Source organism: Tamandua tetradactyla, chromosome 23 (genome assembly GCF_023851605.1).
Source record: "Tamandua tetradactyla isolate mTamTet1 chromosome 23, mTamTet1.pri, whole genome shotgun sequence".
In the NCBI taxonomy this organism is placed as follows: Eukaryota; Metazoa; Chordata; class Mammalia; order Pilosa; family Myrmecophagidae; genus Tamandua; species Tamandua tetradactyla.
In genome coordinates, this window is record NC_135349.1 from 35,990,826 (window position 1) to 36,016,057 (window position 25,232).

The 25,232-nt window shown below is 35.2% G+C and overlaps 1 protein-coding gene across 6 annotated transcripts in view; it reads right to left on the bottom strand.

The window, feature by feature from the left end:
• Positions 1-25,232, bottom strand: part of LOC143667404 (phospholipid-transporting ATPase ABCA3-like) — a 287,971-nt gene that overhangs the window by 61,575 nt on the left and 201,164 nt on the right. For all 6 annotated transcript variants that reach the window (XM_077141597.1, XM_077141598.1, XM_077141594.1 and 3 more), the window contains one exon: positions 20,878-21,100. In XM_077141597.1, coding sequence (XP_076997712.1) covers positions 20,878-21,100 — 223 coding nt within the window. The remainder of the gene's footprint in view (positions 1-20,877; positions 21,101-25,232) is intronic.

A 25,232-nucleotide genomic window follows, 5' to 3' on the forward strand; every position in this document is an offset into this window, starting at 1 on the left:
TAAGGGGGTAGAACGGTAGTTAAGTGGTGGAATTCTCACCTGCTATGCAGGAGAACAGGTTCAATTACTGGTCCATGCACTTCCCAAACAAGCAAACAAAAATTCAACAAATGCAATAATGGGATACTCACATGGAAAAATAATTAAATGTGATCCCACCATACAGCATACCAAAAAAAAAAAAAAAAATTCCCTGGATGATTCAAAAGCAGATTAGAGCTGGCAATAGAAAGAACTAGTGAACTTGAAGATAAAACAATTCAAATGATTCAGGCCAAGAGGCAGAAAGAAAAAAGAATGAAAAAAGAGAACAGAGCCTAAGAGACCTGTGCAAGAGTACCAATATGTGCATTATGGGAGCCCAAGAAGGAAAAGAGACAGAGAGAGGGGCAGAAAGAATATTGAAAAAATAATGGCAGAAAACTTCCCAAATTAAAAAGAACATAAATACACACATTCAAGTATTATAACAAACCTGAACACACAGGATAAACTCAAAGAGAACCAGGCCTAAACACTTGTAGTCAAACTATTGAATGCCAAAGACAGGGAGAGAGTCACACAAGAGAAAATAATTGTATTATGTACAATGGAGCCCTAATAAGATGGTTTCAACTTCTCATCAGAAACTATGGAGGGCAGAAGGCAGTGTGACAAAATATTTATAATATTGAAAGAAAATAATTGCTACCCAAGAATTTTATATCCAGCAAGGATATGTTTGAAAAATGAAGGTGAAATCGGGGTATATGTGAATAAACAAAAGCTGAAAGAGTTCATAACCACTTGACTTCTCAAAAGCAAAGCTAAAAGGAGTTCTTCAGACGAAAGTATCAAAGTGGCAAAAAGAAATAAGACCTCTGGTAAAGGTAACTATATAGGTGGTTATAAATATCAATATTATTGAGGTATTTTTGGTACATAAACCCACTTTTCGCTTCTTATGGGTTCTAGAGTGCAAATGCATAAAAGGCAATCATAGATCTATTGTTTTGTACATACAATATATAAACATAAAATTGTAACAAGTACAACAAAAACGTGGAGGAGATGGTGAGGTATAGTAACTGTATTTGCATATGGAATTGAAGATAAACTGATATCCAATCAAATGTAGCTCTTATAGATGTGGGATGTTAAACTTAAGCCCCGTGGTCACCACAAAGAAAATATGTGAAAAATATAAGCAGGAGGAAATGAGAAGTATTCAAAATGGTTCACTACTAAGATCAAATAAATATGAATGCAAGCATTAATGGAAGAATTTAGGGACAAAAATGGTATAAGACTTACAAAGACCAAATAACAAAACTGCAAGAGAGTGCACCACACATCAGTAGTTAATTTAAATGCAAAAAGACTAAAACTCTCCAGTCAAAAGGCAGATTGGCAGGGCTCAACTATATAGTGTCTACCAGAGGCTCACCTTAAATTCAAAGACGCAAGTAGGCTGAAATGAAAGGATGGAAAAAAATACACCATGCAAATAGAACCCAAAAAGAGCTAGGGTAGCTATAATATTAGATAAAATAGACTTTCAGTAAAAAAATTTATAAGGGAAATCCCTTTCTCATTTCCATTTCTGTATATTTTTAAAGTACTTTGTTACCTGGGGTTGGTATTACACAACTTACATTTACAACTTACCAATTGGAAAAGATAACCATTTTTCAATACACATTTTCTGTTCATATATCCCTCAATTTTGCTTCTTTTTGTTGTTTTTGCTCCACATTTCCTCTTTATATTTTGTATGCCCATTATCAGGAACATGACTGTTACTTATTCAGTTGTATTCTTACTCATATAGGAATTAAATATTAGCATTATATATTGAGGATAGCGTACCATTGAGTTTTGCATTTACTCATATGGTTACCTTTTACTGAACATCTTCACATCTTCACTCTGCTCCAAGCCACTCTCTCCTGTATTTTCCTTTCAATTCCTTTAGCAATTCTTGAAGACAGATCTTTTGGTCAGCAACTCTTTCAGTTTCTGTTAATCTATGAATCTATTAGAGTCTATCATATTTGAAGGACAGTTTTTCTGGATAAAGAATTTTTGGCTGGCAGTTTTTCTCTTTCATACTTTAAATACATCTTTCCACTGCCTTCTCACCTCCATGGTTTTGAATAAGAAACTGGAATTTAGTCTTATGGGAGATCCCTTGTATGTGATGAACTGCCTTTCCCTTTCTGCCTTCAGAATTCTCTTTTATCTTTATCGTTTGACATTCTGATTAGTATGTCTCTCAGAGTAGGTCTATTAGGGTTCATTCTGTTTGGAGTGCATTGTGCTTCCTGGACATGTATATTCACGTCTTGTTTCAAAAAGTTGGGAAATTTGAGGCCATTATTTCCTCAAAAATTCTTTCTGCCCCCTTTTTCTTCCTTTCTTCTACAAGGATTCCCATTATGGGTATGTTTGTATGCTTTCTGCTGTCACTGAAGTCCTTGAGATGCTGCTCAATTTTCTCTATTCTTTTTTCTCTCTGTCCCTCTGTATTCTCTCAATTGCCCTGTTTTCTAGTTCACTAATTCTTTCTTCTACCTGTTCAAATCTGCTATTGTATGCCATTTTATGCCCTAGTGTATTTTTAGCCTCCATTACTGTGCTTTTCATCCCCATAATTTGTTGTTTCTTTTTAAACTTTTGGATTCTTCTTTTTGCTCACATAGTCTTCTTAATCCTTTAGGTCTATATTCACCATCAGTTTATTTCTAGCCATATTTTTCTTTATCTCCTTGAATTGCTTCAGGATATTTTTTTGACATCTTCCATTAGTTGTTCCAAAATCTTCTCTGAAGTTTTTTTCCCCCTTTATTGAGCTATATATTCCTGTTTCTTACTATAGCTTGCTGATGTCTAGGCATCTGATTATTTTGATGTGATAATTCTGAAAGTCGGTTTCTCTCTCTTGCCTAGGGTTTTATTGTAAATTGGTTATATATTAAAGTTCTTCTTTGACCCAACTTATATAGGACCTTTAAAGTAGCTCGTGTTTTACTGTTCAGATGTTCTCGGGTTTCTGCACCTTATTCTTGCCCCGGATATGCAATACATTATTTGAGATTACTCTTTCATGTGAAGTTGCTTCACCTCCAGGAGAAAGCTTCATTTCCTTAATTCTTTGTCTGCAGAAAGTCTGATCTTCTGTTTTTTGCAGAACTTTCTCCCAAACTCTTATAATTTAACTTCACTCCTTCACTCAGTGCCCCTTTTTATTACACTTTCCAGTTCTGAGACCCATCCTACCCACTTTTTGATGTGAGGTCTTTTCTGCCTCCAGTTCCTTCCCCTTTTAGGGTATCCCATCCCAGGGAGCCAGAGTGGGTCAATCCAAAAACTGCGTTTTCTCATTTAGGTGCTAAAGCTGAGATGGGGCTTAGTGTTTGCACCTCTTGCCACCAGTTCTTCCAATGTCTCTTGTAGTTCCTGGAAATCTTTTGTATGCATGCGCATGTCAGTTGCTTTTGTTTCACCCTGTGTCTCTGTTGACTCAGTCCCTGTGGGGGTCTAAACTGCTGTTGTGAGTGGCTCTATGGTCTGTGTCCGTGGCAGGAGGTACCTGAGCTATGATGCCTCTCTGTAACTCTTAAGCTGTGCAGGACCAAGAGAGGGGGAAGAGTCCGAACAGGCAGGTCTGGGTTATAGAGCTCCTAGTTACAACCTAAAGAATGGGAGAAAATATTTGGAGACCATGTGTCTGATAAGAGTTTAATATTCAGCATATATGAAGAAATCCTACAAATCAAAAGCAAACAATAAAATTTTAAAAAGTGCAAAGAACTTGAATAGACATTACTCCAGAAAATATATACAAATGGCCATTAAGCACATGGAAATATGCTCAAAATCATTAGCCATTAGGAAAATGCAAATCAAAACCACATTTCACACCCATTAGAATGACTACTGTAAAAAAAAAACTGAAAATTACAAGTGTTGGAGAGGATGTGTAGAAATAATACTTGTTCATTGTTGGTGGAAATGTAAAATAGTTCAGCCACTGTGGAAATCAGTTTGAATGTTCCTCAAAAAGTATATTATTACCATATGACCCAGCAATACCACTTCTAGGTATATACTTGAAAGAATTGAAATAGGGACTTGGATAGATATCTGAACACTGATGTTCTTAGCAGCATTATTCACAATAGGCAAAAGTTGGAACCAACTTAAATGTTCACGAACAGATGAATGAATAAACAAAATGTGGTATGTACACTTGCCGAAATATTATTCAGCTTTGAAAAGAAATGAAGTTCTGATACATATGCAACACAGATGAATTTTGAAGCCGTCATGTTTATTAAAATAAGCTAGACATGAAAAGGCAAATATTGTAGGATATAACATATGAAATTTATATGAAAATTCTTAGAAATTAGAGTATGTTAACAGGAGCTGGGTGGGGGTAGAGAATAAGGAGTTAATTGGTAGAGTTTCTGCTTAAGGTAATGGAAAAGTTTTGTTAGTTGATGGTGGTGATGGTAGCACATTATTGTGAATGTAATTAATCCCACTGAATTATGTATTTGAAAGTGATTAAAGTAGGAAACTTTAGGCTTTATATATGTTACTACAATAAAATTTTTTCTTAAAAAATAGAACTGTGCAACACAAACTGAACATAGAAAATTATGGACTATTGTTAAAAGCATAATTATAATAATAGTTTCATATGCTGTAATGAAAGTATCACACTAATGCAAAGTTTTAGTAATAGGGAAAACAATGTTGCACGTGCAGTGGACATATGGACCCTCTGTATTTTCTGCATGACTTTCTGTAACCTGCAACATCTCTAGAAAAAGAAAAGAAAAGGTTTCAAGTGATAAAAATAAAAACCTACTTACACATGCTATAGAAAAAAAAATCACCATGAATGAACCATTGAAATGATCTGGGTCTCGAGTTTTTGCAGGGGAATATTTTGATTACAAATTCAATTTCTTTTATCTATAGTGTGGAGTAGTTAGATTCAGTGTCCACTTGGCCAGGTGATCATGCCCAGTTGGGCTGTTGCTGTGGTCGTAAATAATCAGCATGTGAAATTCATCTGCGGCTGATTACATATGCAGTTGGCTAAGGGGAGTACCTTCTGCAATGAGTGTCATCTAATTTAATTAGCTGGAGGCTAAGAGTATGTTTGGTGATGCAGAAAGGAATCGCCCTGGGGAAAGCCCTTTAAACTCAGAAGCACAGAGTGAAGGCCATCAGAAGCCGCTGTGTGCCTTCCCATGTGACGGAGAAAGCCAGAGGAAAGCCAGCTGCCTCTCTTCCAAAGAACTGTAGATATGTAACTAAACAAATTCCCTTTATAAAAGCCAGATTATTTCTGGTGTATTGGATTTTGATAGCATTAACAAACTAAAACATAGGGCAATGTTCAGATTTCCCATTTCATGATGAGTCAGGGTACGTTGCTTATGTTTCAAGGAATTTAATGATTTCATTTCAATCATCTAATGCACTGGCATAAAGTGATCCAAGATATCCACTTCTTCACTTTGTAAAGTTTGGAGTATATGTAGTGATGTCCCCTTTTTCACTCCTAACATTTGAAATTTGTGTTCTCTTTGTCTTTCTTGCTCAGTCTATCTCAGGATTTACAAATTTTGTTAATACTTTCAAAGAGCTTTTTAATCCTTTCTTCTTTCCTAATGTAAGAATTTAAGGCTTTTATGGATATGTGTGGAGAACTGTGGTAAGAGCATAGGTTTTAGGTTCGAACAAATCTGGGTTCCACTTGTAACTCAGCAGATCCTTCAGTTTTATTATCTGTTTGTTCTGTTCATTACACCAAGATGGAAAGCTAATTCTACAGAATAGGAAGAAAATATTACAGGGGAAAAAGTGAGTCATGGTTAAATAAGTTTGGGAAGTTCTAGGTTAAATAAAGTTCAACTGGCTTTTTAATTGTAGGGCTACTTGGGACCTTTAATATATTAAAGTATAATGTCACTATCCAAAAGGAGAGGAACATATAAATTAAAACATGGCAAAATTTAAATTTAAATTATTTTCCAATTTGTCATGTGATTCTACTTTGATGCTTTGAGTATTTAGAAGTGAGATTCTAATTTTCTCCAAATTTGAAAGTTTTAAAATATCTTATTGTTTTCTAATTTAGTTCTTTATTCAAAGAGTATACTGTATAGAATTCCAGTCTTTTTATATTTATTGGGATTTAATTTAAAATCCAAACTATTTTCTAACTGGATGAACTACCATATACAATGAAAAAAGAAGGTGTATTTTGAAATTGATCTGGTAAATAAAGCTTAAGTACAAATGTCAATTGTCTAAGGGTCAATAGTGCAGCTCACATATCCTCTGTCCTTATTGAATTTTTTTGTCTTGAAGTTCAATCAATTCTTGAGAAACAGTTGTTAATGTCTCCAACTATTTTGAAGCTCTGTAATAAGGTTCATACAAATTTAAGACTGTAATGCCTTCCTAATGAATTTTCCCTTTCCTCATTATGAAATGTCCAGCAATGCTGAGGCTTAATTGATCTGATATAGTCACGCCAGTGTTCTTATGCTCACTTTTTGCATTTGATTTTTCCCCATTCCTTTATTTCTGCAGTCTTTGAAGTTCATCTCTATGTCTTTCAAACAATCGCATGCAACAATTTCTGCCTTTTAATTGGGCTGACTAAATAATTAATTTAATCTTAATTCTTGAAACTGTAATTTAAGATTTTTTCAAAGTTTAGGAAATTTTAAACCATATGTCTTCAAATATTTTTATCATCCATTCTCTTTCTCAGACTTCAGTTATATGTACCTTTTGATTTGGCATACAGGTCACTAAGGTTCTTTTCATATTTTTTTCCTGTTTGTCAGGACTTAGGGACTCTGGGAGGGGGAATGGGGGGGAAGGAGGTGGCTATGATTGTAAGAGATCAACATGAGGGATGCTCGTGGAAATGTAACTGTTCAGTGATCTTGATTGTGGTGGTGGATATAAACCTAAGCATGTGATGAAACTGTTTACTAATACACACATCCACATCCATAAATAAAACTGAGGAAATCTGAACAAGGTTGGTGGAGTGCTTCAATGTCAATATCCTGGTTGTGATATTACACTAAAGTTTTGTAAAATACTACATTTGGGGAAAACTCAGTATCTAAGATCTCTTGATATTATTTCTTACAACTGTATGTGAATGTATAACTATCTCACAAAATGTCAATTAGACAGATGAGTATTTGGGTTTATTTGGATAAACTTGATATGCTAAAATTTTGTTAAAGATCTCTGCACCTATGTTCATAAAGGATACCAGAAATTTTCTTTCCCTGTAATCTTTGTCTAGTTTTCCTAATTAGGGTAATGGTAGACTCAAAATGATTTGGGAAGAGTCCCATTCTCCTCTGTTTTAAAAAGGTTTTAGGTACATCAGTATCATTTCTTTTTTAAAAGTTTGATAGAATTCACCAGTGAAGCCATCTAGGTTTTCTTTGTGAGGTTTTAAATTAGTAATGCAATTATTTTAATTGTCATCTAATAACTCATGTGTTGTAATTTTTGAGTCAGATTCAGTAATATGTGTCTTTCCAGGAATTTTTCTAGACTATCAATATTATCGGCATTAAATTGTTCATTATATTCCCTACTTTTATTTTCCTTTCTGTAGCATCTTTAATGATATACTCTCTTTCCATTCTTGGTATTGCAATTTTTTGTCTTCTTTTATTTTCTTGATGACTATGGATAGAGGTTTACCAATTTATTGATCTTTTCAAAGAACAAATTTTAGGTTTCATTGGTTTTTCCCTCGTTTGTCCACTTTCTTTCTCATTAATTTCCACAGGCATCTTCATTATTTCTTTCTTTTACTGACTGTTAGTTTAATCAACTTTTCTTTTTTCTAACTTCTTTTAGTGGAAGCTTAATTAATTGATTTTAAACATTTTTTTTGTTTTGTAATATAATCATTTAAAGCTAAAAATCACTCTAAACACTACTTTAGCTGCATCTTCATATTTTGACATGTGTTTTCATTTTCTTTCAGTGAAAAATATTTTTTTAATTTCCTCTGTGATTTCATTTTTGGCAATGAGTCATTTAGAAGAGAACTGTTTAGTTTCCAAATATTTAGGGACTTTCCAAATGCCTTTCTGTTTCTAATTTAATTCTATTGTGGTCAGAGGCCATACTCTGTATGATTTCAGTATCTTTAATTTCATTAACACTGCTTTTATATTTGAGCATGTGGTCTATCTTTATGAATGTTAAACATGAATTTGAGAAGAATGTATAATCTTCAGACACTGAGTGGAGAGTTCTGTTGATATCAATTAAGTACGTCCTAAAATATTTATTTCTGTATCCCTTCTGATTTTATACATAACTGCCTTATCAACTATTGAGAGAAAAGTATTACAATCTTAATTCTCTATATTTCCTTGCAGTTCTGTCAGTTTTTTGCTTCGTGTTCTATTTTATCTTTCTCTTTCTGGGGGCATATGCATTTTAGGTTGTTATGTCCTTTTTGATGAACTGAACTTTTCGGCCTTATGAAATACCATTCTTGGTCCTAGGTAATCTTCTTTGTTCTGAATCCTATTTTATCTCATATTAATATAAACCACTCCAGCTTCCCTAAGTTCAGTGTTTGCACAATACAAATTTTCCCACCTTTTACTTTTAACCTATTTGTCTTTTTCTTGTAGAAAGCATATAGTCTGGCTGTTCTTTTTTAATTCAATCTGATATGATCCATTTTATTTGGCATATTTAGACCTTTTATATTTAATGTCATATTGATAAGGTTTATTTTAGTTTGTAAGCTGCCAGAATGCAATATACCAGAAACAGAATGATTTTTTAAAAATTATCAATAAAAAGTGATTTTATTAAGTTGTAAGTTTTTAGTTCAAAGGACATGAAAATGTCCAAATTAAGGCATCCAAAGAAAGATACCTTAACTCCAAAGAAAGGGCCATTGAAATTCGGGGTTTCTCTCTCAGCTGGGAGGGCACATGGTGACATCTGCTAGGTTTTTGTGCTCATTTCATAAGGCCTCCCCAGGGGCATTTTCCTTCTGCATCTCTGAAGACCTTTGGCTATATGGGCTCAATTGGTTCTGCTGGCTCTAAAGCTTCTTCCAAAACGGTTCCTTCTTAAAGGACTCCAGTAAGCAACCCCACCTTGAATGGGTTGAGACACATATCCATGGAAACAACTGATAAAAAATTACCACCCACATTGGGTGGGTCACATCTCCATGAAAACTAAAAAAGATCCCACCCAGCATTATTCAATAAGGATTAAAGAACATAGCTTTCTGGGGGAACATATGGCTTCAAACTGGCAAAGCCCACCCTTTGGATCCCCAAAAAACATGTTCTTTCCAAATGCAAACTACACTCATTCCATTACAATATTACAAAGCCTTGAACCATTTCAGTAAAAATACAAATACAATACAAAGTCAGGAATAGCACAAAATTTCAACAAAGTCAGCTACAGGTATGGGCTATCCTAAGGCAAAATTCTCCTCTGGCTCTGGACCTGTAACACTCAGAACAAGTTATCTTCAGTCAACATACAAAGGTGAAATGAGTCATAGGATAGATGTTCCCATTTCCATAGGGAGAAACTGGAAAGAACACAGGGGTCACTGGACCCAAACAGTTCTGAAAACCTGCAGGGCAAATCCCATTGTATTTCAAAGTCTGAGAGTCCTTTATCCTCAGGCCTTTAGAAAGCAGCAGTCCCACGCTTTCCAAGGGCCTACACAGTGGCCTGGCTCTCTCCAAATGCAACCTTGGAGGACACTAGGGAGACTGCCTTTTTCTTGGCTCCACCCTCTCCAAGCATCGGCTATGCCTGGGCTCTCTTTCATCTCCGAGGCACACACTCAACCTCTCCAGAAAAATGGCGTGACAGTCTGGCCTTCCCCAATCCCCAAGGAATGTGCTCAACCCTCTCTAAGGCCTGAGGCAGCACAATTTCCTGGACAGGGACGTGGAAGGCCCACCCCCTGCCTTTGGGACAAACTCACCCCTTCCAAGTGCTTGGGTGGGTCCAATCTCCTGGCCCAAGGTTTCTTGGCTTCAGACCTTAGCTTCCATGGTTCTGCCTCTGAGGTTATTTTTCTTCCAATTTGTACTTCTTCTGTCCCTTTTAGTCCAGACCATCAGTGGTTCTGTTTATACAGACCTCTCAACACTCTTGCTGGTTTTCTATGTAATATGCTGGGATCATGCCCATCATGGGATCAACGGGACTTTCCACAAATCCTTCCAGGATAACTCCATTCTCAAATCCTGGCTTTTTTCTGAAATGGATGATTAGTTCCACGTTTGGTTAAATCCTCACATGGGGCACTATTCTCTGGGATCTCCCTTACTGGAAGCTCAGAATTTTCCAGAACATCATTTTCTACTTTCTTTGTACCCAAGAGTTCCATTCTCAGCTTATCTCTTTCCTGTTGCATTTCACAATAAGCTGCAAGGAGAAACCAGGCTGCATTTCTCACATTTAATTTGGAAATCTCCTCTGCTAAATATCCAAGTTCATGACTTTGAAAATATGACTTCCATTCAAAACCAGTAGTCAATTTTGCCAGACTATCTGCCATTTTAAAATAAGGGTCACCTTCCTTCCAGTTTCTAATAACATGTGCATCATTTCTGCTTAAGACCTTATCAGAGGTATCTTTAGAGTTTACATTTCTACCAACAGACTCTTTAAAGCATTTGAGGCCCTCTCTCTCATGCTTCCCACAACTCTTCCAGAATCTTCCCGTTATCCATTTAAAAAGCTGTTCCAACATGTTTGGTATCTGCAATCCGCAGGAGCACCCTACTTCTCCATTATCAAAATCTGTTTTAGTTTGTAAGCTGCCAGAATGCTATATACCAGAAATACAATGACTTTTAAAAAGCGAATTTATTAACTTACAAGTTTACAGTTCTAACACCATAAAAATGTCCAAATTAAGGCATCCAGAGAAAGATACCTTAATTGCAAAGAAAGAGCCAATGAAGTTTGGGGTTTCTCTCTCAGCTGGAAGGGGACGTGGCAACGCCTGCTAGCCTTCTCTCTTCATTTCATAGGCTTCCCTGGGGGTGTTTTCTTTCTGCATCTCCCAAGATCTCTGGCTGTGTGGGTTCTGTTTCTTCTATTGGCTCAAAAGCTTTTTCCAAAATGGTTCCCCCTTACAGGGCTCTATTAAGCAACCCCCCCCCCTTCAACGGATGGAGACATGTCTCCATGGAAACTGATAGGTTTTTCGACCAGTAGGGAGAAGAGACCAAAATTCAATGAGAGGTGCTTTATGGCAAGGCTATGCACAGGTGGGCTGAAGCCTACAAGGTGACAGCTCCGAGGAGGAGAAGGGGTAGTTTATAGAGGACAGCTGGCGTGAAGTCCAGCTTGAGTGCAGGTAGTTGTCAGGTTTTTACTGGCTGATTTAGAAGCGGGGGTAGGGAGATGGTTAAGTGGGCAGTTATCCCAAGCTGCAGCTGCTGGGAATATAACTGCCAGAGGGCTGATGTTGGATAAGCGGAGCTTATTGCAAGATTGTAGCTGCTGGAGTGCAGATGCAAAGACAATCATGGGACTGCTGCATGAGCTGGGGCAGAGTTTGGTTTTGCAAGGGACTTCCTGGAAATTAAGGGTGGAGGAAGGTTCTTGGAATGTTTGCAAAGAGTAGGTTACTTCAGGGGGTGGTTTAGCCTAAGAGAAACCACTAATTAAGAGTTACCACCCACAACTGGATGGGTCACATCTCCATGGAAACAATAAAAAAGATCTCACCCAGCAATATTGAATGAGGATTAAAGAACATGGCTTTTCTGGGGGTACATAATAGCTTCAAACTGGCACTACATTTATTTTAAAGCTATTAAATTACTATTTGTTTTCTATTTGTGCAATCTGATCTTTCTTCATTTTCCTCTTTTCCTGCCTCCTTTTGCATTAATTGAGGATATTTTAGAATTCTGTTCTATCTCCATTGGATTAACTATACTTCTTTTTTTTAAGATTAATTATACAGGAGGGTTTACAATATGCATTTCAAACTTATCACTGCATACCATGGAGCCTAAAGTACAATCAGAGATGAAAGATTAGGGTCTTTACTATAAATTTGTCCTCCCTGTGAATGCACATTGTTTTATAAATTTCCTTTTATAATTGGGAGTCTTTCAGAGCCTTTATTTCTCAAAGTAACCTTCTCCACAGCTTTTCTTTCCAGGTTTTTAGCATGTCTATTGTTTGCTACATCTGTAATCTTTGCCCTACACAGTGGTAGGTTGTACCTTTCAATATTAATGTTTTTGCATTTCAGCATTTTTTGAGGGACATCTTTTGCCTCCAGGTAGCTGCTTCTCTGCCCAGAGAGCTCCAAGTTAGGTGGAAGAAAAGCAAGCCTTGTGTAAATCTTTCAGAGAACTCTCAGAGAGATCAAAGCAAACAAACACAATTACTTTGGACCAAGGTCCACTCTGACCATTTCAGAACCTGAAACCCAGACTCAGAATGTGGGCTGCCACTTCAATATCACCTCAGGGCTGGGGGAAGGGTGGGGCAAAGGTAAATGGCCACAAAGCTCTCCTACCATGTTTCAGACACCTTTCTCCAGGTTTAGCATATGGTTGCTATAAACCTTTGGCTATCTTCCAATAAGGTTGATTTTAACAGTTTTTGCCAGTGTTTGCAGTGTTTCTAGAAAGGGAAAGACCTGAAGTGCCCTACTTCACCATTTTTATTGAAATCACTCCACTGTTTGATTTTTTTTTAATGTAATACTATTCATAGAATAAACAACACTTCATCATGTTGTTTTATCGTTGGTGGATTCAATTTGCAAATATTCTATTAGAGACAATATGCAAATATTCTATTAGAAACTTTTAAGGGACACTGATCTGAAATATGTTTTTCTTGTAATGCATCTCACATTTGGTATGGTTTTATCGACCTCATAAAATAAGGTTAGGAAACATTCCTCCTTATCCACTTTTGACAAGATATTGTGTAAGGGATATTTTTTTCAAACAAATATTTGATAAAGTTCACCGTAAAACACTCAGGGACTGGAATTATGGGTGTGGATATGTATATTTATGTATGGTGGGGAATCCTTTTGCTCACTGCTAATTTAATTTCTTCGAGATAAGAGTTATTAATATTTTCTTTACCTTATCATGGCACCTTTAATAAGATGTCTTTCTCAAAGAATTTTTTGGTATTTCATCTAAGTTTCTAAAATTATTGACATACAATTGTTCCTAATATCCCCATATGATCCTTTAAGGTCTGTAGGTAAGTACTGATATGCCTTCATTCATTCCTAATATTGGTAATTTGTGTGTGTTCTCTTTTTCCCTCCCTTCTAAACTCCTTCCTTCATGCTTTTTAATCAATCTTGCTAGGGTTTTATCAATTTTATTAATATTTTCAAAGAGCTACCTTTTGGCTTTAACATTTTGTTGTTGATTTTCTATATTTCTATTAAATATAAATTTATTTTTTCTATTAAATATACATTTATTTATATTAAATTTATTTATATTTAATAAATGTACATTGTTTTATAAATTTCCTTTTATAATTGGGAGTTTTAATTTAAATATAAATTTAAAATATAAATAATTTAAATATAAATTTATTTATATTTCCCTTCCACTGATTTAGGGTTTAACTTGCTCTACTTACTCTATCTTTTAACGTAAAAAAAAAATTGCTGATTTTACGCGCCGTTCTAGTTTGAATATATAAACATCTAATGCTATAAAATTCCATCTAAATACTGTATTAGATGCATCTTAAAAATTTTGATTTGTAATTATTTTCATTATCATTCAATTAGTAGTATTTTCTAATTTCTTTTGAAATTCCTATTCTACTCATGAACTTTTTAAATGCATTGTTTGCCAAATATTTGATGACTTTCTAGATTTTTGTGACTTAGTTATTTGTACTGTAGTAAAAATCAATCTTTGTGGTATTTCAGTCTTTAACAAGGTAATTGTGCCCCAGAACATGCTTCTCCTCTCAGTCACACTGCTCTGAAATACAATGTCTACAGCCTACTCAAGCCAATGTTAGCTTCTAAAAGCCCCTGCAAGATTAAACATTAATTAGAACATTCTCATGGAACATCTAAGAGCTTTTACCTATGTCTTGGAGTGCAAGAATACAATTAATAGAATATAGATAAAGTCTGACCTCCTCTTGGGATTAGGTATTCACCAGGAAGTAATTCTAGGATGGCTGGTTTGGAATGATTTTTGTTGATCTTCTTTAGAAGAACAGTACCATTAGTTTATAGTGGTTTGTGTGGGTTTGTGTGTGAGAGAGAGAGGCAAGGGTTTGCCAAACAATATTCTCAGGGAGAAGAGCTATGCATACAATCTGAAGAGTGCCAAAAATGCAAAATAATAATCAGTCACCATAAATTCTGTACCTTGATGCTCACAGCCTTCTTGTATATTTGCTTAAAATGAGAGGAGATTAAAAAGTTGTCTTTGAGCCAAAATAGGAGCATCTCCTATCATAAAACTACAAAGGATTTCTCATAAATATCACATTAAAATAGCAGCGCCGATCTGGAAACCCAGATGACCTTATGGAAAAATTTGCCAGAGGCTGTCTTTACTTTTTGTATTTTGTTATCTCTGCAGAAACAATGTGTATACAGAGAAGCACTGGAGATATTTTTCAAGAATCTCTCCACTGGGTTCAGTGTTGCTTTTCAAATTCTTTATGTGTGAAGAGGCCAGAGATGGAGACAGAGGTGTGGGCTCCTGCTCTGGTTCAGCCACCGTTAGCTCTGGACAAGATGCCTCATCTCTCTGACCACAGTGCCCTCCTCTGATATGAGAATATTACTTGTCTCTCAAAATAGTGGAAACTAGTGATAATAAAAAGTGGAAGCAAATATACCTAAATATGTATATGTATGAAGTTAATCTATATGCTGAAGTTAAAAAAAATGCAACTGACTTATTTTTATTTTAGGATACAATGCATCTTTTTTGACATTGCATAGACACATGAATATACTGTTTATTCTGCAGTTGTTGGTATAGCATTCTCTAAATGTCTCTTAGGTGAAGTTTTTTGAATATGTTCAAATCTTTCATATCCTTATTATTCTTTATTGACTTAATCTATCAGCTATGATTGTGGACCTACCTATTTCTTATGTTCATCAGTTTGTACTTCATGTATTTTGAATTTATCCTCTTAGGTGTAAACACATTTATGATTGTTATATCATGCTGATAAACTGGTCCTTTTCCATTATGAAATGGCCCTCCCTATCTCCAACAATATTCACCGTCTTGAAGTCTACTTTTTCATGTGCTTTCTTATGCTCACGGTTTGCATGGTATGTCTTTTTCTGCCTTTTCACTTTCAACCTCTGTTTCATAAGTGCATAAGTACATAACTTCATAAGTACAAAGCGTTTAGTTACCTCTTTCCTTTCTATTCAGTCTGAAATTCTTTGCTTTTAATTGGAGTGATAATTCTATTTACATTCAATGTAATTATTGATATGGCTGGATTTTGATCAGCCATTTTGCTTTCTGTTTCCTGTTTTCCCATCTATTTCTTTCCTCTATTTCTCCTTTTCTGTATTTTTACAGGTTAACTGAATATATTGTAGTATTCCAATGTATTTCCTCACTATATTTTTATAGGTATACCTCTATATATTTATTTTTAGTGGTTCTCTAGGGATTACAGGATGTATCCTTACAAATTCCATTTGTATAACATTCCTTGTACTGGTGATATATTTTATGTCTCTGTCTATTATATACCCCATGATAAAATGCTTTTTTTTTCTTTTAAGCAATTTTTCAGGAGTTGAAGAGTAGAAAATATTTTATATTTGCCACACAGTTACCCATCCCCAGTGCTCTTCATTCCTCCCTGAATTTGATTATCTATTTGGTATCATTTCCTTTTTCCTGAAGAAATATCCTTGGCCGTCTTTAGAGCAGGTCTGACCTGTAACAATATGTCTCAGCTCTGGTTTAATCTGAAATGTCTTTACTACATTCTCAATTGTGAAGGATATTTTTGCTGTATATTGTATGCTGGCTTGACCTTTATTTTCCTTTCAGCATGCTAAAGATGTTTTTCTATTTTCTTCAATATTTTAGAGTTTCAAAGGCGAGAACAACCATAATTTGTATCTTTGTTCATTTCATATGTAAAGTGCCTCCCCCACCTTCAATCTGGCTGCTTTCTTCTTTATCTTTGCTTTTCAGCAATTTTGCTATAATGTACTTAGGCGTGGTATTATTTGTATTTATCCTGCCTGTTTTTCACTAATCTTCTTGAATTAAGAATGTTTTACCCCAAATCTGAGAAAATCTTGCCATTATTTTTCCAAATATTTTTAATACTCCATTCTTTTTCTCCTCCCTTTCTGGGACTGTAATTACTCAAATGTTAGAACATTTGATATAGTTCACAGATCACTGAGGTTTTGTTCATCTTTTTCAATCCATACCCATTCCTCCCAGATGGGATCCTTCTAATGGATCTACTTAAGGTCACTGATACTTTCTTCCGAAGTCTCCAATAGGCTGTTAAACCGGCCAGTGAAGTTTTTGTTTCAGATACTGTACTTTTCAGTGCTCAAATTTCTATTTCATTCTATTGCTATTCCAATTTTTCTATAAGAGTTCCCATCTCTTAATTTTATTATTTTCTCCTTTATTATAAAAGTCATGGGTTTTCAGAACAATTATTCATAAAATACAGGATTCCCATGTATTCCCATTATTAACACCCTGCACTAGGGTGGGACATTTGTTACAAATTATGATAGCACATTTTTATAATTGTATTAACTATAGTCCATGGTTGAACTTAGGGTTCACTGTGTATTGTACTTCTATCTCTTAATTTTAATATACTCATATTATTTTATCCATATTTTCATTAATCCCTAAAGCACACTTAAAATACCTGCTTTAAACTCTTTCTGCAAATTCCAAGATCTGGTTCATTTCAGAGTCCATTTTCTTGATTATGAGTAACATTTTTCTGTTTTTGTTTTATATATATAGCACTTTTTACATTATGCTGTACATTTTAGGATGTCTGTATTTTTTTTATCTTGTGAGCTTTCTTGACCCTGTTAGCATGAGTTATATTCTTTGTTGGGTGGGTCCTATGTTGGTTTTACTTTAGTCCCAAGACATGGTTCTATTTTAGAGTACAGATCAGCAAACTATGGCCCTTGGGCCAAATCTGGCCTACTATCTGTTTTTGTAAAAAAGTTTTATTTATTGGAACACACCCACAATCATTCGTGCATATACTACCTGTGACCAGTTTGGCACTGTGACATCAAAGTGAAGTTCATTTTGACAGAGACCACATGGCTATAAAGCTTGAAATATTCACTTTCTGGTCTTGTACATAAAAAGCTTGCTGACTCCTGTAGGGCATTGTCCTTTAGAGGCTAAAGTGTTCCGTGGGGTTTTTCCACTCTGGATGTTCCACAACTCTACTACCTCCCAATACTACATGATTTCTGGTATCTCCATTCTGCTTTCAGTGTTACAGAACTAGTGATTTAGGAACCCAAGAGTGTTGCTCTGTATTTGAGTAGGCCAGCCATCAGAAAGGTCATGTAAGTTAGCCCTACACTGACTTGGTGGGCATCACCTTTTGTGCAGCTCTTTCTTGGTACCTGTTCCACACAGTCCAGCCACTTCAGCAGTGTTGCAACCTGATCTCTTCCTCCTCAGATCAATGAGACCAGCATGCACTGGTTTGGCTCCAACACCCTGTGCTCCCAAATGGCACCCACAGGAAGGAAGCTGGAATGAATGTGGAGTGCATCTGTATCTCCAATCTGCCAAACATCACAGTCCCATACTTCTATTGTTTAATGTTTGAGAATGGTTGCTTTATAATTTTGTTAATTTTATAGCTATGTATGGTGGGAGGGCAAGACTGGAACCAGTACCTCCCTGATGGCCAGAAGTTGAAGCCCTACATTGTTTTGTTTAATGATTCACTGAGTTTCTTCAATATGAGGATTTGTTTTTCATGGATTCTAGAAAATTATCAGCCATTATTACTTCTGATACTGTTTTTATTCCCCTGTTATTTCTTTCTCATCTCTAAGTGGATATATTTTAGACTTTCTCACTATACCTTATATGCCTTTAAACTTCGGCCTCATATTTTCCATTTCTTTATCTGATAGAATATACTCCTGGTATTTTTAAAATATCTATCTCTAGCTCACTGTATTTCTCTCTTATGTTGTGGGTAATCTATTGAAAGTATCCACTGAGTTTTCAATTTCAATTATAATTCTGCTTTCAAAAAGTTCTGTCTGGTTGTTTTTCAAATGTGCTTCCATAAAGTTATTTTTTGGTTATTTGCAAATATTGTCTATCCTATGTTATTTAAAAAATAAAATATATTCTATCCCAAAATTTCTTACAACTGTTTGCAAGTCTGATTCTCTGGCACATGGTTTCTACTGGCTTTGTGGTTTGTTACCTTGGTGTGTGATGATTTTTGACATGATCTCATGTTATCTAGAAAAATATAAGGATATTGGAGGTCACTGTGTTTTCTTCCAGAAAAAAAAGGGGGTTTGCTTTGGGCAGCTGCATATGAGCACTACAAACTATGCTTCACTTGAAAATAACTTCTAAGTTTAAGGTTTTAACTTTCATAGGTAGCATCAATTCAAGATATAAATTTGTATCAGTACTTATATGTAATTAAAATTCTCAGAAGAACTTTTCTCTCCATCCTGAGGCAAGTTCATTGCTATCATCTTCTGTGGGATGAGTAACTCCAACACTAAGGGTATAGCCCTTTGTGGTTCCCACTTTTATGCGGTGGTTATGATGGAATTTTATGGAACTATAACTAAATGTCTTTTGTGTTCCCAGGCAGTCAATAACATTGAAATGCAAAAATTGAGGCCTCTACTGAATTTTTAATTTTTAAATCTACAAGATCCTTGATTGCGATCTCATCCAACTTGACAATTTCCATTATATAACACTATTGCTTACCCACATTTTTACTTTAACCCTTAACTTGTAAGAATGGAAGAAAATCTAAGAATCACAGCAGGGGACAAAGTTCTCACCTATAGAACAGAATTCAGAATATGTGACAGAAAACACGCATATTCCTTAAATCATCTTCCCTATATGTTTTTACTCAAAACTGGAGATTTTATAGAAGCTATATCTCAAATCAATACTGAATTCTTTCTAATGAAGGAGCCAAAGAGAAGGACCTAAACAAACTGGAAAGGAATAAATTGTTATTTGAACCTTGAATTTCAGAAATGGATACAATATTTGCCTATGGGAAAGTCAGTAGGTTTTGTAGGTTGCTTACTTACAGAGAAAAATTAGACTATAGAGGATGGCTGAATTTTCAGCCCACTCTGCGAAATGACCTTCACTGGGAAAATAAGAATAAATTAATATTGGTGAGGAAGAACAAAAGTTGGTGAGAAAGAGAATATGCCTAGGTTACTGACAGAGGATAAATTTAGAAAGAAAATATAGATGAGAGAGAATGTAAAATATAATTACTTAGTGGAGAAGATAGGGTGAAGAATCTATCAATAATAGATATATTATCGCATATAAAGACTGTGATAGACAGACTAACAGCCCCTCAAAGATGCCCATGCCCTAATGCCTGGAACCCATATATATGTTACTTTACAAGGAAGAAGGAACTTTGCAAAAATAAATTAAGGTTAAGGACCTTGAGGGGGCAAGATTATCCTGGATTATCCAGGTGGACCCAATCTAATCACGTGTCCATGAAAGCAGAAGAAGGAGGAAGAAGGGTGGGTCAGAGAAATGAGATATGAGAAGGACTCAACCTATTTTTGCTGTCTTTGAGGTTGAAGGGAAGGGGCTGTGAGTCAGGGAATATAATGACCTCTAGAAGCTAGGCTGGGTCTTTAGATGTCAGCCAGCAAGGAGTCAGGGATTTCCAATTTTCAACTTCAAAGAACTGAATCTGCCAGTAATCCAAACAAGCAAGAAAATGGATCCTTCCAAAAACGGATGCAGCCCTACAGACACCTTGATTTTAGACCATTGAGACTCTTGTCAGACTTTTGACTTACAGAGCTGTAAGAGAATAGATCTGTGGTACTTTGGCAAAGTAGCAACTGAAAAGTAATAGAGAGGCAGACTGACAGTGATATGACCAATTCGAAACAAGCCTAGCTCCTCCTACACGTTTGTTACTCTTGTATTTAGGGATCAATTCTTTATGATAAGGCATAATATTTCCCCTTGAAAATATATACAAGGAGTACTAAAAGTCAGTCTTCAGCTAATTCAGAGAATCCTTTGTGGAAAGCCAAAGCCTAAGGTCCGGACATGGTCATCTGGGTCTTTGCAAGACCAGGCATGTATGAATTACTTAACACAGATCAAATGAATGTTTATAAGGTGATTTGACAAAGGAGTGTCAGCAATCTGTCTTGTTAGGATATTCTATTTGTGATAATTGCTAACCTAATCAATCACTCCTTAAATCTCATAATCAGAGGACAACGAAAAGATAAACATTCTACAAATCCTGAACAAACAAGGCCTAGGAGCAAAGGGATTGGTTTAGTGATAATGTTAGTGGCATACTTTGTTCTACATTGCACCCAACTTAATGTCTAGAATATGAACGGCACTTAATAAGAGATTGTTAACTAGCATTTATGAACGGCACTTAATAAGAGATTGTTAACTAGCATTATGTTTTTTCCTAGAAACTTAGAGCATAACAACTTTCTAGTGTTCTTTTCTTTAAACCATTCCTCCTTATTTATTTACAGTAAGCCCGGTGGAAGGGGAAATTTTATGGGACCCTTACCCTTATTTGAGTTTAAAATAAAATCAATTAATATACTGAAAATGCCTGAACAGTAGTTCAACAGGACGAGCTTGACATAGGCGCTGGTGCTACTAGAAAACAGGAAACTCATCAGGTACGTGAAAGGAATGACAGACCAGCCAAACAGCATGAAGATCATCATTGTGCCCAGAAAGTGGTAATCCTTGACCATTACATCCAAACTGGACAACCAGAACACCACCTGAGACAGAGAGTACAGAGGTAAGGTCAAAATGTGAGGCACTTCCAAGTCTTCCTCAACAGTAAGCAGAACAATTCTACTTCCCTTTCTGGTTTTTTCTCCTACCTGGAATGGTTTTATTTTGTTCTTCTTGATCAATATCAAAGTGCGTCCTTTCTCTCACTTTCCCCCAACCCCTTATAAAGCCATCCTCCATATTTTCAAAAATCAGATCACCAACTAGGAAACGAAGTTTTCTAAGTATTTTCATTCTGGCCTCTGTGAACTGCGATACTCACCTTTCACTGCTCTCCATTTCCAGATTCTGCCTGCTGACCCTAATCTGCGCCCCCATTCCCGCTCCCCACTATCTCAGTCACTCAAGACCCTTCTTCTGGTTCCAGCTGAGAATTACACAAGGAAACCCAAAGCAAGAGGGGACTAAGTAAGGAAAGAGAGACCCTACAGAGCTGTTAAGGAAAAATAATTTCAAGAACTCTAGCATCTTATCAGTTGTTAATTGTAGTTATTCAAAACTCCAGGATTGTCTATTTTAAATTATGAAATGATTATATAGCAGGATCCTTGAAAAGTGTATAGTAGGGTTAATCTGAGAATAGCCTCTATACGGTTTATAACTGAGGCTTTTCAATGGTATACATGAAAACAACAAAGAAATGAGCATAAATTAGATAAAAATATTTGGGTGCTACAGAGATGGCTGCTTTGTTTCTGTTATAAGAGACTTTCAACCTCAAGTATAATGGAATAAATACAGTCAGCTACTCAGATAAGAGGTTGAGTTGACCCAGACAACTTTTTTGCTAAAAGAGTTATAATGTTTAGGTATGTCACCGATTATAACATGATAAGTTTTGTACAGGAAGACTCAACATTGTAAAAATGTAGATTTCCTCCCAAATTAGTTCATAAACAAAAGCACCTATCAGCTATTTTAGATGACAATTTAAAATCTTATTTGTAAATAGAACACACATTCAGAAATGTACAGAATATGTATGTTCAGTTCAATGAGTTATCACAAAACATTGTTGTGAAACTACCACACAGGCCAAGAAACAATACACTCCATAACCTAATGCCACTCAAGGCATGAAATCTTCGTCTTCTGTGAAATTACCCACTATCCTCACTTACAAAATAATCATTTTCCTTCCTTTCTTTATGGTTTTAGCAAAACCATCTCTAAATATTACCAATTCTATGCTATAAATTACTACATAACTATGCATAAACATAAACAATAGAACTGTATAGCATGCCTTTCTTCATATCTAGTTTCCTTTTGCTTGGCATTATATTTGTGAGATTCATTCACACTGTTACCTAGAGTGGTAATTCATTTCCATTGCTGTTTAGTATTCCAGTGTATTACTATATCATATTTATGTGTCTATTTTAGTTTGATGAATATTTGGATTATTTCTAGTGTTTATAATTATGAATAGCCTTCTTAAAAACATTCTTGTACATGTTTGTTGATGAACATGTGCGAGCTTTTCCATTGGGTAAATGTATAGCAAAGTGGTATATCTGGTCAAAAATACTCAAATTTAGAAGAAAGTGTCAATGTTTTCCATAGTGATTGGACCAATTAACATTCCCACCAATAGTAATGATAGCTCCCACTGTTTTATATTCTCATAATAATTCAGATTTTAGTCTTTATTTTAGCCATTCTGGTGGGTATGTATCAGTATATGTATTAGTTTCCTATGGCTGCTGTAACAAATTACCACAAACTTAATGGCTTAATACAACACAAATTTAAGACCTTACAATTCTGGAGGTCAGAAATTTGAAATGGTCTCAACAGGCTAAAACCAAAGTGTCAGCAAGGTTGCATTACTTCTGGAGGTTCTAGTGTGAATTCATTTCTTGGCTCTTTCAGCCTCTAGAGGCTGTTTGCATTCCTTGGTTCATAACCCCTTCCATCATCTTCAAAGCCAAAAGCTTACAACTTTCAAATCTTTGACTGTGGTACTCCTTCCTCTCTTGTTCACATTTATAAGGACACCTATGATTAGATAGGGCCCATCTGGATAATGCAGGAAAATCTCACTGCAAGATCCTTAACTAAATCACATTTGCCAAGTCCCTTTTGCAATGGAAGGTAATGCTGTCACAAATTCTGGGGATTTGGATAGGGACATCTCTGGAGCTCCATTATTTCTACCACAGTATGTCATTATGATTTTAATTTGTATTTCCTTCACACTTGATGGAATTGAATGCTTTTCTATATGTTTTTAGGACATTTGGTTATCTTCTTTTATGACATGCCAATTCAAACTACTTTTTTTTCTTTATCTGTCTTCATTATTTATATGTATATATTAGATATGAGCAATTTATCCATTATCTATATTATACAGTTATATTCTCCCAGTCCCTGGCTTGGCTCCTAATTGTCTTAATGGAGGTTCTTAGTTTAATGCAGACCAATTTATTGATTTTTTCTTTCATTCTTAGTGCTTTCTGTGTCCTGCTTGAGAAATCTCTTCCTATTCCAAGGCCAAGGAGTTATTCTCCTTTAATATCTTCTAGTCATTATATTAGTTTTTCCTTCACATAAATTCTACAATCTACCTGGAATTGATTTTTGTATGATATGACAAAGAGATTAAGTTCCATTTTATATTGAAGGATATCTTGTAATCCCAAACCCATGTATTAAAAAAACTATCTTTCCCTAATTCTTGTAGTATGATCTCTGCTATAAATCAACTATCTACTTTGGAGTAGATCTGTATTCTTTTCCCTTGTACTATTTGTCTACCTTTTCCCAATACCATGTCTTAATTACCATAATGTAAAAAAAAAAAGCCTTTAAATCTGCCTTTTTCTTCTTCAATATTAATTGGCTATTCTTGGCTCCGATATTTCCATAAAAAATTTACAGTATTCTTATCAACTGATACACACACACACACACACACACACACACACACAGAAATCTGTTGGGATACTGATTGAGTTTGCATTGACTCTATAAACTAAATTCATTGACTCTATAAACTAAATTAGAGGAAATTATCTCTTTACAAGATTGAGTCTTCCAATCCACAAAATGAATATGAATTTAGGTATTCTTTAATTCTTTTTAATAATGTTTTATAGTTTGGTGGCTATGGTACATTGAATTATGTACCCCAGAAAGAAAATGTTTTCTTAATATTATCTTAATATTGTAAATAGGACCTTTTGAAGATGTTATTTTTGTTATGGTGTGACCACTGAATCAGTTTGGCCTTTACTCCAAATTACTGGAGTCCTTAGAAGCAGAAAAAAATTCAGACACAGAAGGAGAAAGTCAAAGAAAAAGCCAGAAGAAAGAATTCTAGGAACTCAGAAGAGAAAGAAGACATCACCATGTATGTTGCCATGTGATAGTAAAACCAAGGGTCCAAGGAACACCCGCAGCTAGCCTCAGAATGCCACAGTCTTTGGGCAGAAAACATCACCTTGATGATTCCTCACTTTTGGACTTCTAGCCTCAAAACAGTGAGCCAATACCTTCCTACTGTTTTAAAAACTGGGACACTAATGCCTAGTATGTTGCCTTAGCTAACTTATTGTTTTTAATATTGCTTAACCCATTGATTATTTCTTAATATATCTCAAAATTCTCTGAATTTTTTTATATAAACAATCGTTCATAGAGAATAAAGATAGTTTTATTTTTTGTTCTGAGCCTTTTAAAATGTATTTCTTTTTCTTGCCTTAAAATTCTGGACAGGAATTCCAGCACAATGCTAAACTGAAGTGAAGATATCAAGCATTCTTCTCTGGTTCTAAATATCACAGAGAATGCTTTCAATATTTCACCGTTAAATGTGATATTTTCCATAGTTTCTTTCTAAATTTTAAATATTCTTTATCAGAAAATGGCATTTTTATCTCTTTTTATTTAGAGAGATTTCTGTAAGTTGATGAGAAATTTAGCAAACTATTTTTCCTACCTAGTTAGTTGATCCCACGATTTTTCTCCATTAGTTTATTAATGTCAAAAATTAAAAAGATTTGTTATAACTTGTTCAATCAACTTTATATTGCAGAATAAATCAAACTTCCTCATAATATATTATTCTTCTTATATGCTGTATTAACTTGATAATATATTTCCAAGGAT